This window comes from Raphanus sativus, chromosome 9, assembly GCF_000801105.2.
Source record: "Raphanus sativus cultivar WK10039 chromosome 9, ASM80110v3, whole genome shotgun sequence".
Classification (NCBI taxonomy): Eukaryota; Viridiplantae; Streptophyta; class Magnoliopsida; order Brassicales; family Brassicaceae; genus Raphanus; species Raphanus sativus.
In genome coordinates, this window is record NC_079519.1 from 32,490,107 (window position 1) to 32,507,812 (window position 17,706).

Below are 17,706 nucleotides of genomic sequence, written 5' to 3' on the forward strand. Positions count from 1 at the left end.
TAAGTATAAGATATTATTGAAAATTATTAACTATTTTGGAGTAAAAATAAAGTAATACATTGGAATAAAATCTTATTCTATTTTAGAGTTGCACAAATAAAATTTGGAATAATATATTAGAGATGCTCCGAATGGCAAGAAAACTCAAAATTTTACCGGTTTTCTGATTAAATCCTGATTTGGATTTAAGATTTACTTTTTTTTGTAACACCAAGATTCATGTATTTACAGAATGCTTTTTTTAATCAAAACTAAAGACAACAAACAAATCTACACTACGAGAAAGGAGACAACGTGCATATTTGTATTAATATTCAAACAACAAGAGAATAAAGTTTTTACTAGAAAGTTATACATAGTTTTTATTTTATATAAGAAATCTGTAGATTATTCTCTTCGCATTCAGAGATATTCTTCCGATGAAGAGGCCATATAATGTCTTCCAACTTCAGAATTGTGAGTCTTTTTTATGGAATGGAAATAATAAAAAAATTCTTCTTAAAAAGACATAATATGTATTATATATTTTCTCTAATGGCTTACTTATCTTATAACTACAGTACTATACACTAGTGTGGCCGACATTATATATTAAGGAGACGCAACTAAATGTACCTTTGTGGTGACTCAAGTTTCCTAAAAAATGTTAGTATCAAGTATCAACAATTTCGATTCTGTACTGGGGAGAATTAGAAACATTGGAAATTAAACACCTAATAGGAGCCGACCAAGAAGCTTTACTAGGAAGAAGACGTTATATATATATATATACTTTTAAAATTTTAGTTTCATAGAATCGTTTTAATGGATTCCATCTGTAAATGTTTAATTAGACTATAGTCATGGGCTCATGGCCCCAATTTTTGTAAAAAAATATTTATATATACGTACATAGTATCTCCAAGTTTATAAAAATAAGTTTGTAAACAATTGCAATCTTTATTTTATTGTCTGTAACACTTCAAATCTTATGGCCGGTCCTAACTATAATTCAAAAACGATGTGGTCAAATGACCATATTCGATCAATAATGCGTCAATCAACTTAATCGTTGAGAGCTAATTCACATATCAAATATAAGATTCAATAAATTTAATATGGATCTTTGATTTATGGGACAGCTACAACAATGTGTACGAAGTACAGTAACAAATTCCATTTTATCATATGTAGTAGTATATAACGTTTTCGTATGAATTTCAATGTCTATACCCTTTGCTTTTCGTAATTAACTTTTTTATAACAAAGTTATGATAGTTTTGCATCTTTAGTCTTTGTACGAGTAGACGAAGACATTGCAGGGGAGCTACACCGAATAATTCCTTTGTTAGAGCATCGTGATCTTTCTTCCAAAATAGTCCGACCAAAACTTGATTGGCTCGGCCACTCTGACGGCAAAGGACCGTAAATCCCGGTGATGGTCTCACCCGCTGCGGCAGCATTGGCCGTGGAGTTGCTAGCTTGAGGTACCCATATTCCACCGACGACAACAAAATGTTGCGTTTGAGAGTCTCTCTTGTTAGGAATTGTTTGGCCAGATCGTCTTGTATGCAGCCTGTATTTCTATTAATTATCCAAGAATAAATATATAATTAAAAATGTAGGGAATTTTTTTGAAGAAAAATAAATAAATTTAAGGTCTAGTGGCAGTTTTGTAAAAAAAAAAATCGACAAAATTTTACTGTATGCTTCAAATTTTCTTTTTTTTTATTCTTCAAAAATCACGTGTGGAGGTGACTTAATTTGGCAAAGAAACATATTAAATTTTTGTACCAGTTACGGAAATTTTATTTTTATTGTGTAATCTAGTTTTACTTTTACTACTAACCTGCAAATGACTTTTGACTTCATCATTTGTTAACCCATCAACCTTCATTAGCTCTCTAATCTGTTTCGGCGTAGCTACTGCAAAATTTCGTTATTAAAATACAAATTAATTGAATCCCATGAACCCTTATATCAAAATTATGAATCTTGAAAATGTTAAATCAAATCAAGAAACGCACCATGAGGACCACCAAGCTGTTTAAGAGTGTTCAAGAAGCGTCTGTGCAACTCATGTGACCAACACCGCCTATGCTTCCTCTGCCCTATTCCGCTGTTGCCACCGCTGCTGTCTTTCTCCGCCTCCTTCTTTTGTCGACCACTAATACTCGCCTGAGATTTGTCATCGGCACTTTTTCCGTTGCTCGTTTCATAACATGGCGGCTGATGAGACGTTTTTCCGTTGTCATTTCCCTTGATCGCTTCTACCACCGTATCTGTCTCCTGCTGTGAGCGTTCCTGGAAACGCAAGACATATATAAACCTAAGATTTTCGAGTTATTGGTTAATACAGATATAAACGCATGAGAGATGTATTACATTTAAAAAACATAAATCTTAAATTTCTCATATAAACACGATTGTAATGCATTTCAAACAATCAAGGCCATTCTTTTTTTTTTGAGCAAAACAATCAAGGCCATTCTTTCCATCATATTTATTCTTAAACAAATGAAATTTCAATAACTTCCAATTATTTCAGACCGAATATTATGTCAACATTTTTAACACCATAATCACATTAAATTTATTTATCAAAATTTAGTTATACAAACAACAAAATATATCAAAATATATTCATAGTAGAATCTTACCAATTTCTTAGAAAGAACCGAGTCAGGTTGGTTCCAGAGCTGAACAGACTTGAGCCATTCAGATTTCATGCTCTTGTCATTGCAATTTAGGCTAGTTTCATTAGATTCGTGTTCATCATCAACATCAACCTCTTCTTCCTCTTCTAAGGAGGTTGAAGAGTGTCTGATAGGTCTAAACAGATCCAAGATGCCCCCACATTCTCCGGTAGTTTGCTCGGAGCACTCTGATTGTCCGTACAAGTTCTCCATTGTCGCCCCTGATATCTCCTTTTTATATGTCTCGATAGCTAAATTCCCAAATCCATACATAATTAAAATCTTCAAATATAACATTGACAACGCCCACACACACACACATATATATATATATATATATATATAGACACCAATCCCTTTTAATATAGAGAAAGATTTCATACATATTTTAAATCAAAATTAAGTAGCGATATGAAAAAAACTTCTATTCATATACATATTGAAAAAATCGAATACAAAAACCACAATTTTAAAATAAAAAATACTGCAAAAATGTACAAGTTACATATAAATGTATATATGTATATCATATGTAGATATGTATATGGTATGTATAATATAGATTTATACCTTGAGTGACAAGCTCTAAGCAAAGAGGAAGCTCGCGTTGGAAGACATTGATTTTGCGGCGTTCTTCTTCAAGAGCTTTGATGTACTCACAACATCTTACACGTTTCTCGTTGTAGTTCTTCATATTGCTTAAACTCTTAATCATGGCGATTTTAGAGATTAATCAACTTTATTTTACAGCTATTTAGTACTCTTTAAACAAAAAGGAGGGGCTTGTGTCTCTTTATAAATAGAACAAATATATATGGCTCTATAGGGTTTCTCAAGGATCATTATCTTTAAAGAGAAGCCGAGCCGTCGCATTGCAAGTCGAATCTTAGCTTTTGTCTATAAAATATGTATTATGTAATATACCTTGATCCCCCCCCCCCCCAAAAAAAAATAATTAGTACTCTCTCCGTTTCGATTTATTTGTCGTTCTAGACTTCGGCACACAGATTAATAAAACATTTAATTTTGTATATTTACTAGATAAAAACATCATTACCAATACACCTAATTAGATTTCAACCAATAGAAAAATAGATTAGATTAAAAAGTCAATAAATTTTGCATTGAAATCATAAAACGACACTTATTTTTAAACGAAAATTTTGCTCCAAAACGACATATAATTTGAAACGGAGGGAGTATAAAATATAATTGACAGGTTAGAATATCAGAATACGAAGGTGAGTTGTCTTGTTGTATAGTAGTATTCAACGGATGGTGAATATACGCCATTTTTTTTAGCAAAGGTGAATATACGCCATTATAGTTGCAAGTTTCTCTGTAATACTTTTATAAAATCATTTGTGTTTATCCAACCAAGGTGTATAGTTACATACAGTAAAAATGTATTTGTAGCTATATATAGATTGTTATATATGGGTAATGTTGTATGCGATAGATATGCAAATTTCTATCCGAATCGAAACTGATTGCTTAGATTTGGTGATTATGAATATAAATTCGGTTGAATGGCCTTTTGCATGATACGTTTGGGAGAGCTTAATACACATATTCTTAAGTACCGAAATGTCTATGCAGATTCATTAGCAAATTAGATTAGAATCAAAAGTGTAGTATTTTTCCAAGTAAACCAGATATGGTGGGATAGAAGTGTTTTTCCAAATTACATTTATATCCATCAAAGTTTAGTTTAAGCATATGGACACTTGACAAAAAATATGTAATACTAAGCTATTGGTTTCTTATGTTAGGTATTTCATATAATATATTATGCTGTGCTAATGGATTTGACATGAAACCAGTGAACCTTAAACATGGTATTAGAAACAACTTGATCTGATATGAAATGTTTATCCGACATGGATATTGATGCTCCAGACTCCAGAGTGATATTTGGTTCTATCTAAACCGGAGATATCCCTAACTGCCTTTCAGTTGAATTCTATAATTTATAAATTCTCTTATATTATTCGCATACAAACTTCGGTTCTTGATCTAATTTGTATACACGTCTATTTTTGTAGATTGTTATGTCGTTTCTAAATTCAATACATGGGCAAATAAAAAAAATGTGCATGAGCTATTTTTTTTTTACAACAAAAGGCTAAAGAAACTAAACAAAGTCCTGATCCGAGAGTTATCTCAAGGAAACATAGTCAACATAAACCATAGCAGAAGACAGATTTCTAGCCCACATACAAGTTTATGTCGTTGTGTTTTTGTTTTTGGAATATGTTGAAATGGTTAAGATCTCAAAAAAGTCTTTACAGCGTAAAATTTTCCCGAAGAATGCCGACTATTCTGTAAATATAAATACTATTTTCATCACTTGAAAACAGTTTATTGTAATACCACTTAAATATGTAGGGAAATGTATTTTGTTTTTTAAACACTGATTTCACACATACAAAATATTTACAAAACGTTGAAAATGTATTTTGTAATAGTCCAAATTGAAAAGCCAAATGTCTCTTCGTAGATAGCCGAAACATGGGAGAAGAAAAAGCCGCCTTACATACAAAACCTCATATATCTTGCTAGTATATTTCTAAGAAAACATTTATATGTCACAGGACCTCGACATGTTGTTAAATTCGCTAGAATCTTATCCATATAAACAAATATATTAATGTGTTTATCTTATCCATATAAACAAATATATTAATGTGTTTATCACGTTTCAGGCCTCCACCAGATCCGCCGCCGTCACCGTGTAAGCCCCCTCCGCTTGAAGCTCGCTCTCCCCACATCCCTCCGAAACCTCCAGACCCACCAGACGTTCTCCTCCTCGCTTCTCTACAGATCCTCGATTCTTCCATCAGTTCTCTGGTTCCTGCTGTTGCAGCTACTCATCGAAGTTTCTTTGCAACAACCAGTGATTTAACTGGATCTATTTTCGTTACATTTGGAGTGCAAATTTCTACTACTTGGTACAAGTATAGATCTACTACTTGGTGTATGTTTCAGTCCAGTCCCACTTTCCAGATCGAGCCATGGGTTCTCTTTGCAGGAACCTCTCTCCTCTTCGTCAAGTTTTCAGAAGGTATCTTCTCTGTTTCTTCTTGGAAGATGGCCTACATAGATGAGTACCTTGTTTTAGGTATTAGTTGTATCAAGAGGAATCATTTACCTCTGATTGAGGATGTTACCCTCTCTTTGAATCTTCTTGTACCTCTGGTTGAGGATATGACAAGTTCTCTGACCTTATTTCAGTATGAAGATCTGATTTTACCTCTGTATGAGGATGTTACTCTATTTTATCTCCTTTTAGTACCTCAGTATGAGGCTGGTATTAGGACCTTTGTCTTGTTGGCTCTGGTTTCTATGGTTGCAGGGATTGATACTTTTGAAAATGGAGGTTTTGGATGGTGTGTCCATGGTATGGATGGAGCCTGTGACTCTCAAAACTCCTTTCCATATATGATTTCATCCATTGCGGTCGGAACTTTGGCGCTGCAGGAAGCTCTTCTTTCAGCATCGTGTGTTGGATTCTCAAAGCTTCAAGTAACTTCAGACTCTAATGTCTTCTTGTTTGCCCTGCGTTCAGGGATGGATTTGATTGGGATCGCAGGTTGTCTCCATGACATCACAAACCTTGCCACTCTCTTCACTCCTTTATCATTTAAGTTTTATCAGTGCACAACAGTATGTATGGCTGTTGCTTTTGCTATGTATGTGTTTTTCAAACTATGTTTCTCTATTACTCTCCCTTGAGTTTATGAATGAAAGAAACCTTTGACCAAAAAAAAAAAAAATGTGTTTATCTGTATGTCCAGATACAATGCCAGTCTAGAGTGCCTAATCTGGAGATTTGACTGGTAACTAAAATTGTCAATTACCACCAAGTAAACCAAGTATGCGAATGTTTCTTTCCAACATAATGGCGAGCCAATGCATTTCTCAATCAATGCATAAAATAATGTAGTTAACATATTTATATCCTATGTTTTCTATCCTTACTTTCAAATTTATATGAAGTTATAATATAATAATTAAGGGCTCTAATAGCTGTGTCAAAAAATGGTCGTCTCTAGAAATCGAGATTTGTGTTTGATGGGCTTATCTGTTTTGATTAGATTGTAACGCGTTCTTATTTAATAAATTAGTTGGCAAATGAAGTTTATATAGTTAGAGATGTGTATCATTGATAGTATTGGATTATAATTTGTCCCTTCGGAGTCTCAAAAAGTCATATTCACCGTTGATGATGGTTCAGATCAAATCGCCACTGAACGCTAATCAAACGAAACAACTCCATAATGCTTTGTCAGGCCAATCAGGCCCATATAATATGGAGCCTTATGTACGTTTATTAGTTGGATTGTATTTATTTGAAAACTATTTTAGAACTGATTATTAACATGAATTCAATTGATTATGGTGCAAATATAGATTAACATGAATTCACTTGATTATTCAACACTGGTATCAGTAAGTTTTGAGGCTACTACATATATCTCACAGCATGCTTCAACTCAAATGTGTTTTATTAGGTAAGATTTAATATGTAGACTTAAAATAACATGGGTTAGTAGATGATAGAGAAGCAGTTAAACGCTACTGTGAGATAGAAGCTCTTTCTTTGAACAGTTAAACACATTTGAGTTGAAGTATATAATTCCGCAGTGAACAGTGTCTTTGACAAACAATTGTTGTTTGTTAATAAAATCTCCCTAAAAACAAATAAACATCATGCTTTAAATCAAGATCTCACTTATCTAATGCATTATATTACAACAATACTTAGTCATTTATAATTATTTAACTGATCTATACAAATAAATTAACTTTTAGGTATAGTTATATTTCATAAAATTAAAATAAAATATTAAATAATAATTTAATTTATAAAATTTTAATAACAACTTAAGTTAACGTTATGTTCTTAAAATTGTTTATAGTATAAAATTATTACAAAACTAGTTTATATTCTACAACAAACAAAATATATTAAATATATATAGCCTTGTATACATTTACTTGGAATAGGAGAACGGAACCGAACCAAACCTTTTTTTGGGTTGGTTCGGATTTGAATCCTACCAATTATCCGAACAAATCTTATATTTCTAGAATCCAAGAATCGAAACGAAATTTTATATTTAACATTATTTTTAATACTTATCTAGCAAAACAGTAAAATATTTTTTTCACCCATCAAACATTATTTTATCTATCAAACACATTTCACTTTAACACCTTTTATTTTAAAATATATTTAGTATGTTAATATATTTTTATATTATTTTAATATATTATATTATTATTTTATTTATTAAATAATTATTTAATACCGTAAATATGTATTGCCACCAATCAAACAATATTTTGTACCATTTTTTACTTAAAACCTACTTGTCCCGTACTACACTCTAATTTTGAATAGTACCGCATTTTAATTCCACACTGTTTTTAGTACCAAATCCGCCGTCCACCATTTGGATGAAATATAATATTAAAACTTACGAAGAAAAATATTATTATAAACAGTAAAAAATCACATCTAAATAAATAGTACTCACTATATTATTCCACCAACACAACAACATTAACTAAACTCATACAACTCATCCAAAAAGATTCGGTACAAACAATCTTTAATTTGTTTAAAAAACAATTATTAAAAGAACACGAGGAAAACACAAAACTAATTAGTAAAGTTTTTAATGGTTGCCCCTGGCTCCCGGCGCAGGTTTCACATCCTTCGACGGCGTAACCGCCGTCCCGGTAAGCTCCAAGGGCAAATCAGCAATACCCTTTAAGTAAAAAGTGTAAAACAGTTTTGTCGGATACACAAGCTGACGAAGCTTGACTTGTCCGTACGCACCTTCGAAGATCCCCGAGCCACCAGTGACGGCGAGGAACGTGTCTTCGTAAGTCAAGTACGGTCCTTGTACGGACAAGTGGCCGTAGTCACCGAAGTAGAAGCTGTAAGTGGCTTCGAATCTGTCACCGTTCTTCTCCGGGACGTGTTGGATCAAGACGCAGAGACCGGCGGTGATTCCCACGCGCTTTTTGAGATCGCCGGTGTAGAGTTTGTTGGTGAATGGTACGAGATCGCCGAGACAGAGCTCTGGTTTCTTGCCGAGTTTTAGGACAGCTGGGCTGTTTCTGTCTCCTTCATTGAGTTCGTACACGTTGAGTTCTTGGACTTTACCTAAATAACAAGACTCGATATTATAAATTGAGTAATTTTTTTTTTCTTAAATCTGTGGAGAAGTACAAAAGGACAAAACAAAGGATTAGTTTGACTTACTTGGTCGGGAGTTTTCAGTCTTTCCCCAGTTCCAGAAGAAAGCCCGAGTAGGTGAGAGATACTTGGGAGTAGATCTTGATTGGGAGGAGAAATCTGGACCGTTAGATGAGATCCCAAGGTTTTGGGAAGATCTGGAGAAACCTAGAAAAGAGCTTCGATGAAAGTGGTGATCATGGGAGAGATTGTTGAGAGAAGTCTTAGAGATGGACTGGAGAGACATAGCAGAAGAAGTAGCCATTTTGTTTTGTTCTTTTATTATGTAAGGTAAGACTTGGAACTTTTGTTTTGATTGATTATGAGAGAAGAGATTGGGAGGATCTTTGTTTATATAATGAGCGTGTTTTAGTCTACGAATGCTGATGATGTAACTGGCACGTGCGTATATTTAGAAAGTGGCCGGTTTCTAAATGAAAGATGGCTTTGTGAGTTGATACGAATAAAAGATGGCTTTGTGAAATTTCGACTCGGTTTCCCATGGACGGTGTCAAAGCGCAAAGCTAGAGAAATTGACTGAAAACGAGTCATTGCGTAGAGAGAAGAGTGTGAAATCTCCAAACACCAAAACAGGCAAAAGATATAATATACGTTTGTAATTTATGAATACAAAACTCTGGTTCCGTATAGTGTTTTTAGTGAAGACATTAGTAACTTTGTTCAGTTGTGTTATTTGTTTACACATATGCCATGTTTGTTTCGATGTCACTGCAACCTGTCATTGCAACTAATAGCCAAATATCTGTCATTGACACGTTTCTACAAGTAGTCATAGTGATCAGTCGTATGTCACAGAACTTTTAGTTTTAGTCGCTAAAATTTTCCAGCAATGTAAAATATTGCTTTGCGACTACTTGTTATGATCGAACAAAACTTTGCTATAAGCTTTTAATTTCTGCTACTACGGAATATAAGTAAGTATCATTTTGTTGAAACATCGTTATAAATGAAACTAGATACTGACCCGCCCTTGAAAATGGTGAAAATTATTTAAACAAACCTTTCTAATTGTTACCGAGATTAGAATATACAAATTATAAAAAACAATAGTTTTTTTTATATATATAATTTTTGAATAATATTGTTTTTGGTTATAAAATATATACATTTTTAAATTAAAACTTGTACAATGAAACATCTATAAATTAATAATGTTGGGACTACACCAGAACTATAAAAAAAATTAATTTATAGAGGTTATTAATTTATCGATATAATAATTGAACCAAAAATTCAATGTTGGGACTATAAAATTATAATATTTATAAAAGAAATTAGTATATATTAATTTATAGAGTATTAATTCAAAGAGTTTATACTGTATATAAACGTTAATATGTGTGAGATTCAAAATTTATAGGTAAAATATTTAGACAATGCTTTTAATTGTTACTGAGAAAACGAAAAAAATCAAATAAACTTTAATTCCACAAAAATAATGTATTTTTATTATAATATTGTTTGTGGATATATTATATAGTCTTTTATTTTTAAGTTTCAAATACAATGTTAGTTGGTTAAAACTCAATATTTATAAGACCTAATGTAAATTGGTTTACATAATCGTATGGTCCTTTATTTGTAAAGCAACACAATTTTAATAATTTTCCAAAGCCCATTAGTTAAACCATTTATAATGTGTATTTATGTTGGTTTAAATTAAGTTGTTAGTCATGTTGATATATTCAAGGAACCAAACAGATTTAAGTAGCCAAACACTTACTATTCTAGAGAAAGTCCAAATTTAAATGACAACTTTTAAATGCTAGATAAATTTTAGGATCCTAAATTAATATAGTAGATGTTGAGGTTCTAGTTCACAATGGTATGGTACATCATTATTAGTGTGAATTATTTTGACAAAAACGAATTTCGAAGAAAAATAGTTAACCCACATAATTTATTCTCCAAACAATATTTATGAAAATGTTCAAATCTGATAGAACGCATTTGACAAGAACAACACATTGTTTGACTAATGCTTTTTTTTTTTGAATTATGGTATGCGTTTCAAACGTGGTTCACAAAATATATACCGTTGTTTTGTTATCAATATTAAACAAAGCGTGGAACTCGCTGTTGAACGCATATCCAGACACAACTCTTCCACATGAGCAAATCAACTTTCTCACATGTCAAAGAGAACTGAGAATCCCGAATCTCCATAATCTTAGCATTTCACATTGGAGTTATTTAATCTAATTTTTAATCTTACCACCAGTATTGCAAGTTGCAACTAACTTATTACAATATTCGAAAACGCTGTTTGGGCTATTCTTCGTTTATGCAATATAGGTAAATATTAATAATACGTGACAAAAAAGGTAAATATTAACTCTATTGAACTTTTCACTATATACCACAAACTAAAATATTATAATTCATCACTTCTTATATAATTTAACATTATTGTGTGTTTCAGGATTGTCATATGTACAAGATTATTATATGATAATTTTGTAACTTTCTATATATAGAAATAAAAAGAGAAGTTTGCTTTGACCAAAAAAAAAAGAGAAGTTTGCCTTTCCTAAGAATATGGCATCAATGACATAGCGCAAGGTACTCGAAAGTGTGAATCCACACATGAATTCACACTGGCCTGAGTTTTTATATCACTTACCAACGACTAATGGGTTTTCTAGTCTTTGAACCACATTATGTCTTTGAACCATTTTGCAATCATCACAAGATATTTTTCCATGTTTTAATCTCAATCAAACAATATTACAAATCACTTTCTGATAGATCACCATCTTTCTACTACTTTAGAAAGTATGCTTAGTTTTCAATTTCTTTTAGATATATGACCGAAAAATTAAACACTTTGGTGACATAATAGCAAAATCAATTCTATTAAACTTTTCATTACATTACCATACAGCGGGATGTTACATAATTTCAACGCAGATGTAAGATCGGGGATTCTACGTATTTAAGAGCACACCGCTTGTTATCAATGCTTATGTTGTGATGAGAGATGCTGATTCTTGAAAAGATCCTCATGAGTTTAAGCCAGAGAATTTACTATTGTAGCATGGGGAGAGAAGTGAGGAGGTACTAACTTTTTACTGTTTGGTGTTGGAAGAAATGGATGTCATGGATCAAATCTTGCTTATATCATAGTAGGAATCCCGATCGGGGTAATGATGCTGTGTTTTGACTGGGAATTGAAGGAGGAAAAGTTAAAGGCTACGGAAGAGCTTTCTTGGCCTTGGTTCATCTCTTAAGTGCACTCACAGACTCACTCCTCTCCTCGTATAATAAATCCGTAATTTGACCTCTAGTTTGTAGATTCTCAAGTTGTGAATTCGAGTTTCATTCTATTTCTAAACATATCTGGCATCTGTTTATTATTGTTTTACTTTTTTTGTCGAAGCACTTGTTTGTTTATTTATTTATTAATAACAATATTACAATATGCAGCTTTGAATTTGTCTAATATCAAGGACGTTACCAAAGTCTATTAGAAAATATATATATAAGCAAAAAAACTAACTTTAAGAATTTAATTAGTGAAGTTACTAATAACTCCACTAGGCTTCAATGCCTTAGCATCAGGCGCAGGCTTCACGTCCTTCGACGGAGGAACAGGAGTTCCAGTGAGCTCTGCCGGCAAAACACCAGCAAGACCCTTTAGGTAGAAAGTGTAGAACAGTTTTGTCGGATACACGAGCTGTTGAAGCTTGACTTGACCATAAGCACCTTCAAAGATCCCAGTGCCACCGGTAATGGCGAGGAACGAGTCCTCGTAGGTCAGGTACGGTCCTTGTACGGACAAGTGGCCGTAGTCACCGAAGTAGAAGCTGTAAGTGGCTTCGAACCGTTCACCTTTCTTCTCCGGGACGTGTTGGATCACGACGCAGAGACCTGCGGTGATTCCCACGCGCTTCTTGAGGTCTCCGGTGTAGATTTTGTTGGTGAATGGGACGAGATCGCCGAGACGGAACGTTAGGCTAATTGAATTTTTAAGGATTTTTGGGCTGTGTCGGTCTAGTTCGTTGATCTCGTACACGTTCAGTTCTTGAACTTTACCTGAATATTTTAGGAAAATAAATTCGATTTGTGAGCATTGAGGTCACGATTAGATATATAATAATAAGAAAAGAAAAAAATATATGATCAGTTAACTTACTTGGTCTAGAATGTTCAGTATCTCCAGAGTTCTTGGAGAGAGCTTGAGACATAGTGAGGTTCTTGGGAGTGAAAGTTGAACGAGAGGAGAAATCTTGACCATTGGATGAGATCCCAAGATTCTGGAAGGATTTAGAGAAGCTGAGAAGGGAGCTACGATGAGATTGGTGATTCCAAGAGAGGTTGTTGAGACTTGTCAGAGAGATGGATTGGAGAGACATAGCATAAGAAGCCATTGATCAGAAAAAAAGACTGTGATTTGGTTGAAAGGCTATATTATGAAGAAGAGATGGGACTTTGGTTTATCTGTGAGAGTGAGTTGAGTTCTATGAATGTCAATGTGTTTATATATACACATATTTGGATGATGAATGGTGTGATGAAGACACGTGCGTAAATTCCCAAAGTGAACCAAGAATGATATAAAGAGGACTGAGGAATTTGGATTTGGTTTCCATGGCCGGCACGTGGAAACGTGGGAAATGGTTTGGTCCAAGTTTTCGGATCTTGAATTACTTATGGTCGGTCCCTAAATTACATTAGAGAAAAATGAAAAACGTGCGACTTGTGTAGCTTTTTGAATTCACTATTCTAGCTGCAGACAATAATAGTATAAACAAATTTTCTTTTTCCTTTTGACTGGTTCGGATGGACAATGAAACAAATGGAGGTGAGCTATTATCTCACTCGGCCACAACTTGCGTATATGTTTAATTCACGCATCTGAAGTTGATCAACACCGGTAGAGCCAGTGCCGGCCCTTACATCTATGGGCCGGAAGCTAAACAACGTTTTTGGGTCTTAAGGCCCCAAACAGTAGGTGGACAATGTACCAAGTGTAAGTGGGCCGATGGAAGTAAAAGGATAAGAGGTTGAAAGCCAGAGGTCTAAGCAAATATTGATGTTAGTTCGATCGCCTAGGAGCCAGCCACTGCCATGTTTGATTACTTCTCTTCATGTTAAGATACTCAGCCAACCATGAGACGATGCAATAGGAGCAATGAACTCCAAAAAAGCGGATTGATGACAATATTTGCCCAGTAGCACATGATCTAGAAGAGATTGTGAAAAACTTATAAAGTGCACTTGAGTGTAATATTCTCATATAAATTTATGCGACCATGTCATCTTCAAAAAAACGCATTGCTAAGTTGTCAACGCACCATAAGATTTCAACTAGACTGTAAGGTCTGTAATTTGGTATACTGACGTGGATCCAACACATAAACAAATTTATAATTCGTAAAATATACACCGGCTGCAAACAAACCCCAATTATTTCATACTATCCACAAGGGTCCCAAAGTGATTGAATATAATATGCTAAAATAAACCAAAATACCACATATTATCACATTTTAAGTAGAGGTATGTGATTTTGGTTTCAAGAGCTTTAAATAATTGCATTTCACAGCGACAACAAACTTTTTTATATATTCTTTCAAATTATTGAAATTAAAGATCTCAAAAATATTTGGTGGAAAATAAAAGAGGGAACAGAGAGGGGCATGCTGTTCCAAATATAAGGATTTTTCACACAAGTACAAGGCACCACCGATGCAAATCACCACTAAATTTATAATCATCTCTCTGAAGATAGAAAATGATGCGACACTTAGCACAAGTGGATGGTGAAAGACAGTGTAGGGTGGGTTGGGGTGCACTTCCACGCGCGACTTCGACTTGTTGTCCCTACAAACTCTCTTCTTCTTCTATAAAAAGAAAGACATTTCTTTGTTCATATTTACTTTCTCTTATCTGCAAACTAAAACCTCTGATACCATCAAAGAAAAACTCTATAAAGTTTCGGATATGGGAGTTTTGAAGAGAAGAGTATCGACTAGTAGAGGACTTGGTGGTGTTCTTAGAGAGCAAAGAGCTAAGCTTTACATCATCAAACGATGTGTTGTGATGCTCCTATGTTGGCAAGATTGATCTTGGTTGTTCTGAGAGGTCGTACCTTGAAGCTTATAAACCGGATCAAAGGGATGATTGCAAGAAGATATGAAGGAGAAAACTGGTTTGGTTTGCTTGCTAATCGTCGATCTTGGGGGATGAAATTTCATTACACTTTTGATATGGGTATATATTTTCGGTTGGTGGAGGTAAATTTGTATATATCGACGAATAAAAACTTTGGGATAACTTTTGTAATGGCTTTTTCCTTAGTTCTATAGCTCTCCCCCGTTGTAAATTCAACTATATCACACATAATCTAATCAGTACCAGTTCTTAATTTCCTTGCTTTATAGTTTTATGAGCTTTTGATTAGTTCTAGTATGTGAAACTGCATCAACCCAAACAAAAGCTAACCGTCCAAGTTCGACAACAAGTTCAGATGTTTGAAAAGAAGTCAGTGTACGTAGCTACATGATAAATAGTCCAGCAAATATATCATGATGTCAAATATTTAACCACCTATATATGTTATTTAACCAAAATTAAACCAACTAGAATAATTGTTGGGTGTGTGTGTAAGCAAGTGACCAATCTCATTTATTTAACGAATTTATATAATTTACACAAATTGTTAGTAGGTTTCCGTTTAGATAATAAACCCCAATTATTAAAAAGTTATAAATCATTATTTGAATGGTACAATTTGCAGTGTTCAAAAAAAAAAAAAAAAAAAAAGAATGGTACAATTTGCATACCATGTTGTTAAAAAAAAGTGCATACCACATACTTTCTAATGAATATTTCAATTCTCTTAACTTTAGTCAAACCAACAACCTCTTCCTAGTTCTAATGATTAGCAGTTGATTTGAAGATAAATTAAAGTTCTACATAAAATAAATACTCTTTGGCTCTTGTCTAATCAAATGTAACGTTAGTGCTCCACGTTTGAGATAACTCTACTTTACTTTAGTTGCTTGGACTCGCATTTAAAAAACTCTCCTAACTTAATCCTTTTAAGTACCATGATGTGTGTTTGTTTGGGGTCTACTGAATTATTAAATTAAACTATTTAAATTTAATGACTATAGATATTGATCAAGGGACACAGTCACATACCATTAAAATTATTGTTCGGGTCCCTCTTATTTAATCTGACGTGACCATTAGGTGCCAAATTATTTATGGGGGAAGACATGTATAATGTACGTTGAATTTCATCTATTAATATAAATGAATCTCCTTGATAACTTGACGCAATCATTTAAATGGAAAAGGAAATTCATTTATATTTTTTTTTTGTTTGAGGAGAAAAAATATAAATGAATCTCCTTTTCCATTTAAATGACTGCGTCAAGTTTTTCCGTTTAATTAATTGCGTCAATATCTTAGAATTGACAACTATTTTACATCTTCAAACTTGTTTGACATTTTCACGCTGTATACTGAATTTTTGTGCTGTTTTTTTTTTTGTAAAAGAGTTTGAGTTAGAGTGATTCTTCTTTTTTTTTCCATACAATCTTGGTCGGTTCCTAGTTGGCTGGCCTATGAAACCAGCCTTTTTGAACATCCATATGGAGCTTTTCTTAAAAAAGAGGATCGTTTCAACTACAAAGTATGGTCATTATGTATTTGCCGATTTATGAATGCTTCTAAAAAAACTCCATTATTACTCGAACACTGCATTTCCAATTATTTATTTCAATAAAAGAAAGCATGAAAATGAGGTCAAAGTGTCAGGTGGGAGAAGAAACTAAATCTGCATCATTGTCTCATTGATATTCTGTTGTCGGCCAACTTTAACTATGCAGCCCATATGTTTACGTACTCATTACTCATTTACACGTATATATTCCTTTTTTGTCATGTCCTTATCCTAATACATATCGTCTGATTAACTGAAGAATTTCATAATTAGAAAACTAGAATCCAATAAATCGTATTTTAAGAAGGCCACTAGAATTTGAATTCGCGCTCTAGTCGTTTTGCACATCGATCTATCAATTCATTGTTAGTGAATTCAGAATTCTATTAAAACTAAGTTCTGTAAGAAACAAAAAAAAAAAAACTCTATGTGCAATAAGAAAATCTTGAAGTATAAAGAGACAAAAGAAGTTGAACATTCAAACAGACAAGAGATAAGCTCGAGCACGTGCGGCGGGCCAACACGACGGTCCTACCACCGTCGCCGTTGTGGCCAGAGCCATCTTTTCTTGTCACTTTCTCACATCGGGGTCCAAATGTATTTATTGATGTTCTCATTATTGAAATTACGATTTAGTGGTTTTATTTACCTTATCAAGCTAAGCCAACATTCTTACGTAAGTGTCCACAGTTTCTTATTTTCATATTTAGATCTGTTTCAACTTTCAAGAATTCAATAGCTTGTATGTATGTTCAGAATTGTACCATTTGTAGCTACGTGTGTTACGTGTGTACCGTACCAATCGAAATAACACGAAATCAGGGTTATTCAATCCAGATTTTGGTTCGTTTTTTATGGTATTTCAGCTTATAAAAGTTGGCTAACATATTAAAGTCAGGTCTACTTTAGTTTGGTTTATATATTGTCAGTGTATGGTTTATTTAGTTTTATACAAAATAACCTAATTATATTGATCTTTTACATATAAATTATTTGGTTTGCTTGATCTATATATATATCCGCCTTTTTAGAATAATATACTTTTTTTTTTTAGAATAATATACTTGGTTTATACGGTATTATTA

At 33.3% G+C, this 17,706-nt stretch overlaps 5 protein-coding genes across 6 annotated transcripts; 2 read left to right on the forward strand and 3 right to left on the reverse strand.

The window, feature by feature from the left end:
* Positions 1-1,132: 1,132 nt before the first annotated feature.
* Positions 1,133-3,484, reverse strand: LOC108838804 (transcription factor HHO1-like). The gene is made up of 5 exons (XM_056995165.1): positions 3,246-3,484; positions 2,640-2,926; positions 2,007-2,283; positions 1,829-1,905; positions 1,133-1,563 (listed from the first exon to the last, which is right to left on the reverse strand). The coding sequence occupies exons 1-5, from the start codon at positions 3,388-3,390 to the stop codon at positions 1,249-1,251; spliced, it is 1,101 nt and encodes a 366-aa protein (XP_056851145.1). The 5' UTR covers positions 3,391-3,484; the 3' UTR covers positions 1,133-1,248.
* Positions 3,485-5,267: 1,783 nt separating this feature from the next.
* LOC130500297 (uncharacterized) lies at positions 5,268-6,440 on the forward strand. Of its 2 annotated transcripts, none has more exons than XM_056995166.1 (2): positions 5,268-5,739; positions 6,031-6,440. In XM_056995166.1, the coding sequence occupies exons 1-2, from the start codon at positions 5,361-5,363 to the stop codon at positions 6,408-6,410; spliced, it is 759 nt and encodes a 252-aa protein (XP_056851146.1). In that variant the 5' UTR covers positions 5,268-5,360; the 3' UTR covers positions 6,411-6,440. The 2 variants fall into 2 exon arrangements, with proteins under 2 accessions (XP_056851146.1, XP_056851147.1); XM_056995167.1 differs by having other exon boundaries at positions 6,244-6,440.
* A 1,753-nt stretch (positions 6,441-8,193) lies between these two features.
* Positions 8,194-9,262, reverse strand: LOC108825544 (allene oxide cyclase 3, chloroplastic). The gene is made up of 2 exons (XM_018598854.2): positions 8,953-9,262; positions 8,194-8,853 (listed from the first exon to the last, which is right to left on the reverse strand). The coding sequence occupies exons 1-2, from the start codon at positions 9,188-9,190 to the stop codon at positions 8,360-8,362; spliced, it is 732 nt and encodes a 243-aa protein (XP_018454356.1). The 5' UTR covers positions 9,191-9,262; the 3' UTR covers positions 8,194-8,359.
* A 3,146-nt stretch (positions 9,263-12,408) lies between these two features.
* LOC108827249 (allene oxide cyclase 2, chloroplastic) lies at positions 12,409-13,407 on the reverse strand. Its single transcript, XM_018600612.2, has 2 exons — positions 13,082-13,407; positions 12,409-12,981 (listed from the first exon to the last, which is right to left on the reverse strand). Exons 1-2 carry the CDS (start codon positions 13,314-13,316, stop codon positions 12,455-12,457), a joined length of 762 nt encoding a protein of 253 aa, XP_018456114.1. The 5' UTR covers positions 13,317-13,407; the 3' UTR covers positions 12,409-12,454.
* Positions 13,408-14,816: 1,409 nt separating this feature from the next.
* Positions 14,817-15,316, forward strand: LOC108825824 (small polypeptide DEVIL 6). The gene has a single exon (XM_018599175.2). The coding sequence runs from the start codon at positions 14,893-14,895 to the stop codon at positions 15,013-15,015; it is 123 nt and encodes a 40-aa protein (XP_018454677.1). The 5' UTR covers positions 14,817-14,892; the 3' UTR covers positions 15,016-15,316.
* Positions 15,317-17,706: the final 2,390 nt, after the last annotated feature.

Excerpts from the sequence above, each read along its gene's own strand:
- LOC108838804 (XM_056995165.1), bottom strand. The coding sequence starts at position 3,390 with ATGATTAAGAGTTTAAGCAATATGAAGAACTACAACGAGAAACGTGTA. Across the intron at positions 2,284-2,639 it reads CGGTTCTTTCTAAGAAATTG|GAACGCTCACAGCAGGAGAC; the intron begins GTAAGATTCTAC and ends TTGCGTTTCCAG. Across the intron at positions 1,564-1,828 it reads AAGTCAAAAGTCATTTGCAG|AAATACAGGCTGCATACAAG; the intron begins GTTAGTAGTAAA and ends GATAATTAATAG.
- LOC130500297 (XM_056995166.1), top strand. The coding sequence starts at position 5,361 with ATGTGTTTATCACGTTTCAGGCCTCCACCAGATCCGCCGCCGTCACCG. Across the intron at positions 5,740-6,030 it reads CTTCGTCAAGTTTTCAGAAG|GGATTGATACTTTTGAAAAT; the intron begins GTATCTTCTCTG and ends CTATGGTTGCAG.
- LOC108825544 (XM_018598854.2), bottom strand. The coding sequence starts at position 9,190 with ATGGCTACTTCTTCTGCTATGTCTCTCCAGTCCATCTCTAAGACTTCT. Across the intron at positions 8,854-8,952 it reads GACTGAAAACTCCCGACCAA|GTAAAGTCCAAGAACTCAAC; the intron begins GTAAGTCAAACT and ends CTTGTTATTTAG.
- LOC108827249 (XM_018600612.2), bottom strand. The coding sequence starts at position 13,316 with ATGGCTTCTTATGCTATGTCTCTCCAATCCATCTCTCTGACAAGTCTC. Across the intron at positions 12,982-13,081 it reads TACTGAACATTCTAGACCAA|GTAAAGTTCAAGAACTGAAC; the intron begins GTAAGTTAACTG and ends TAAAATATTCAG.
- LOC108825824 (XM_018599175.2), top strand. The coding sequence starts at position 14,893 with ATGGGAGTTTTGAAGAGAAGAGTATCGACTAGTAGAGGACTTGGTGGT.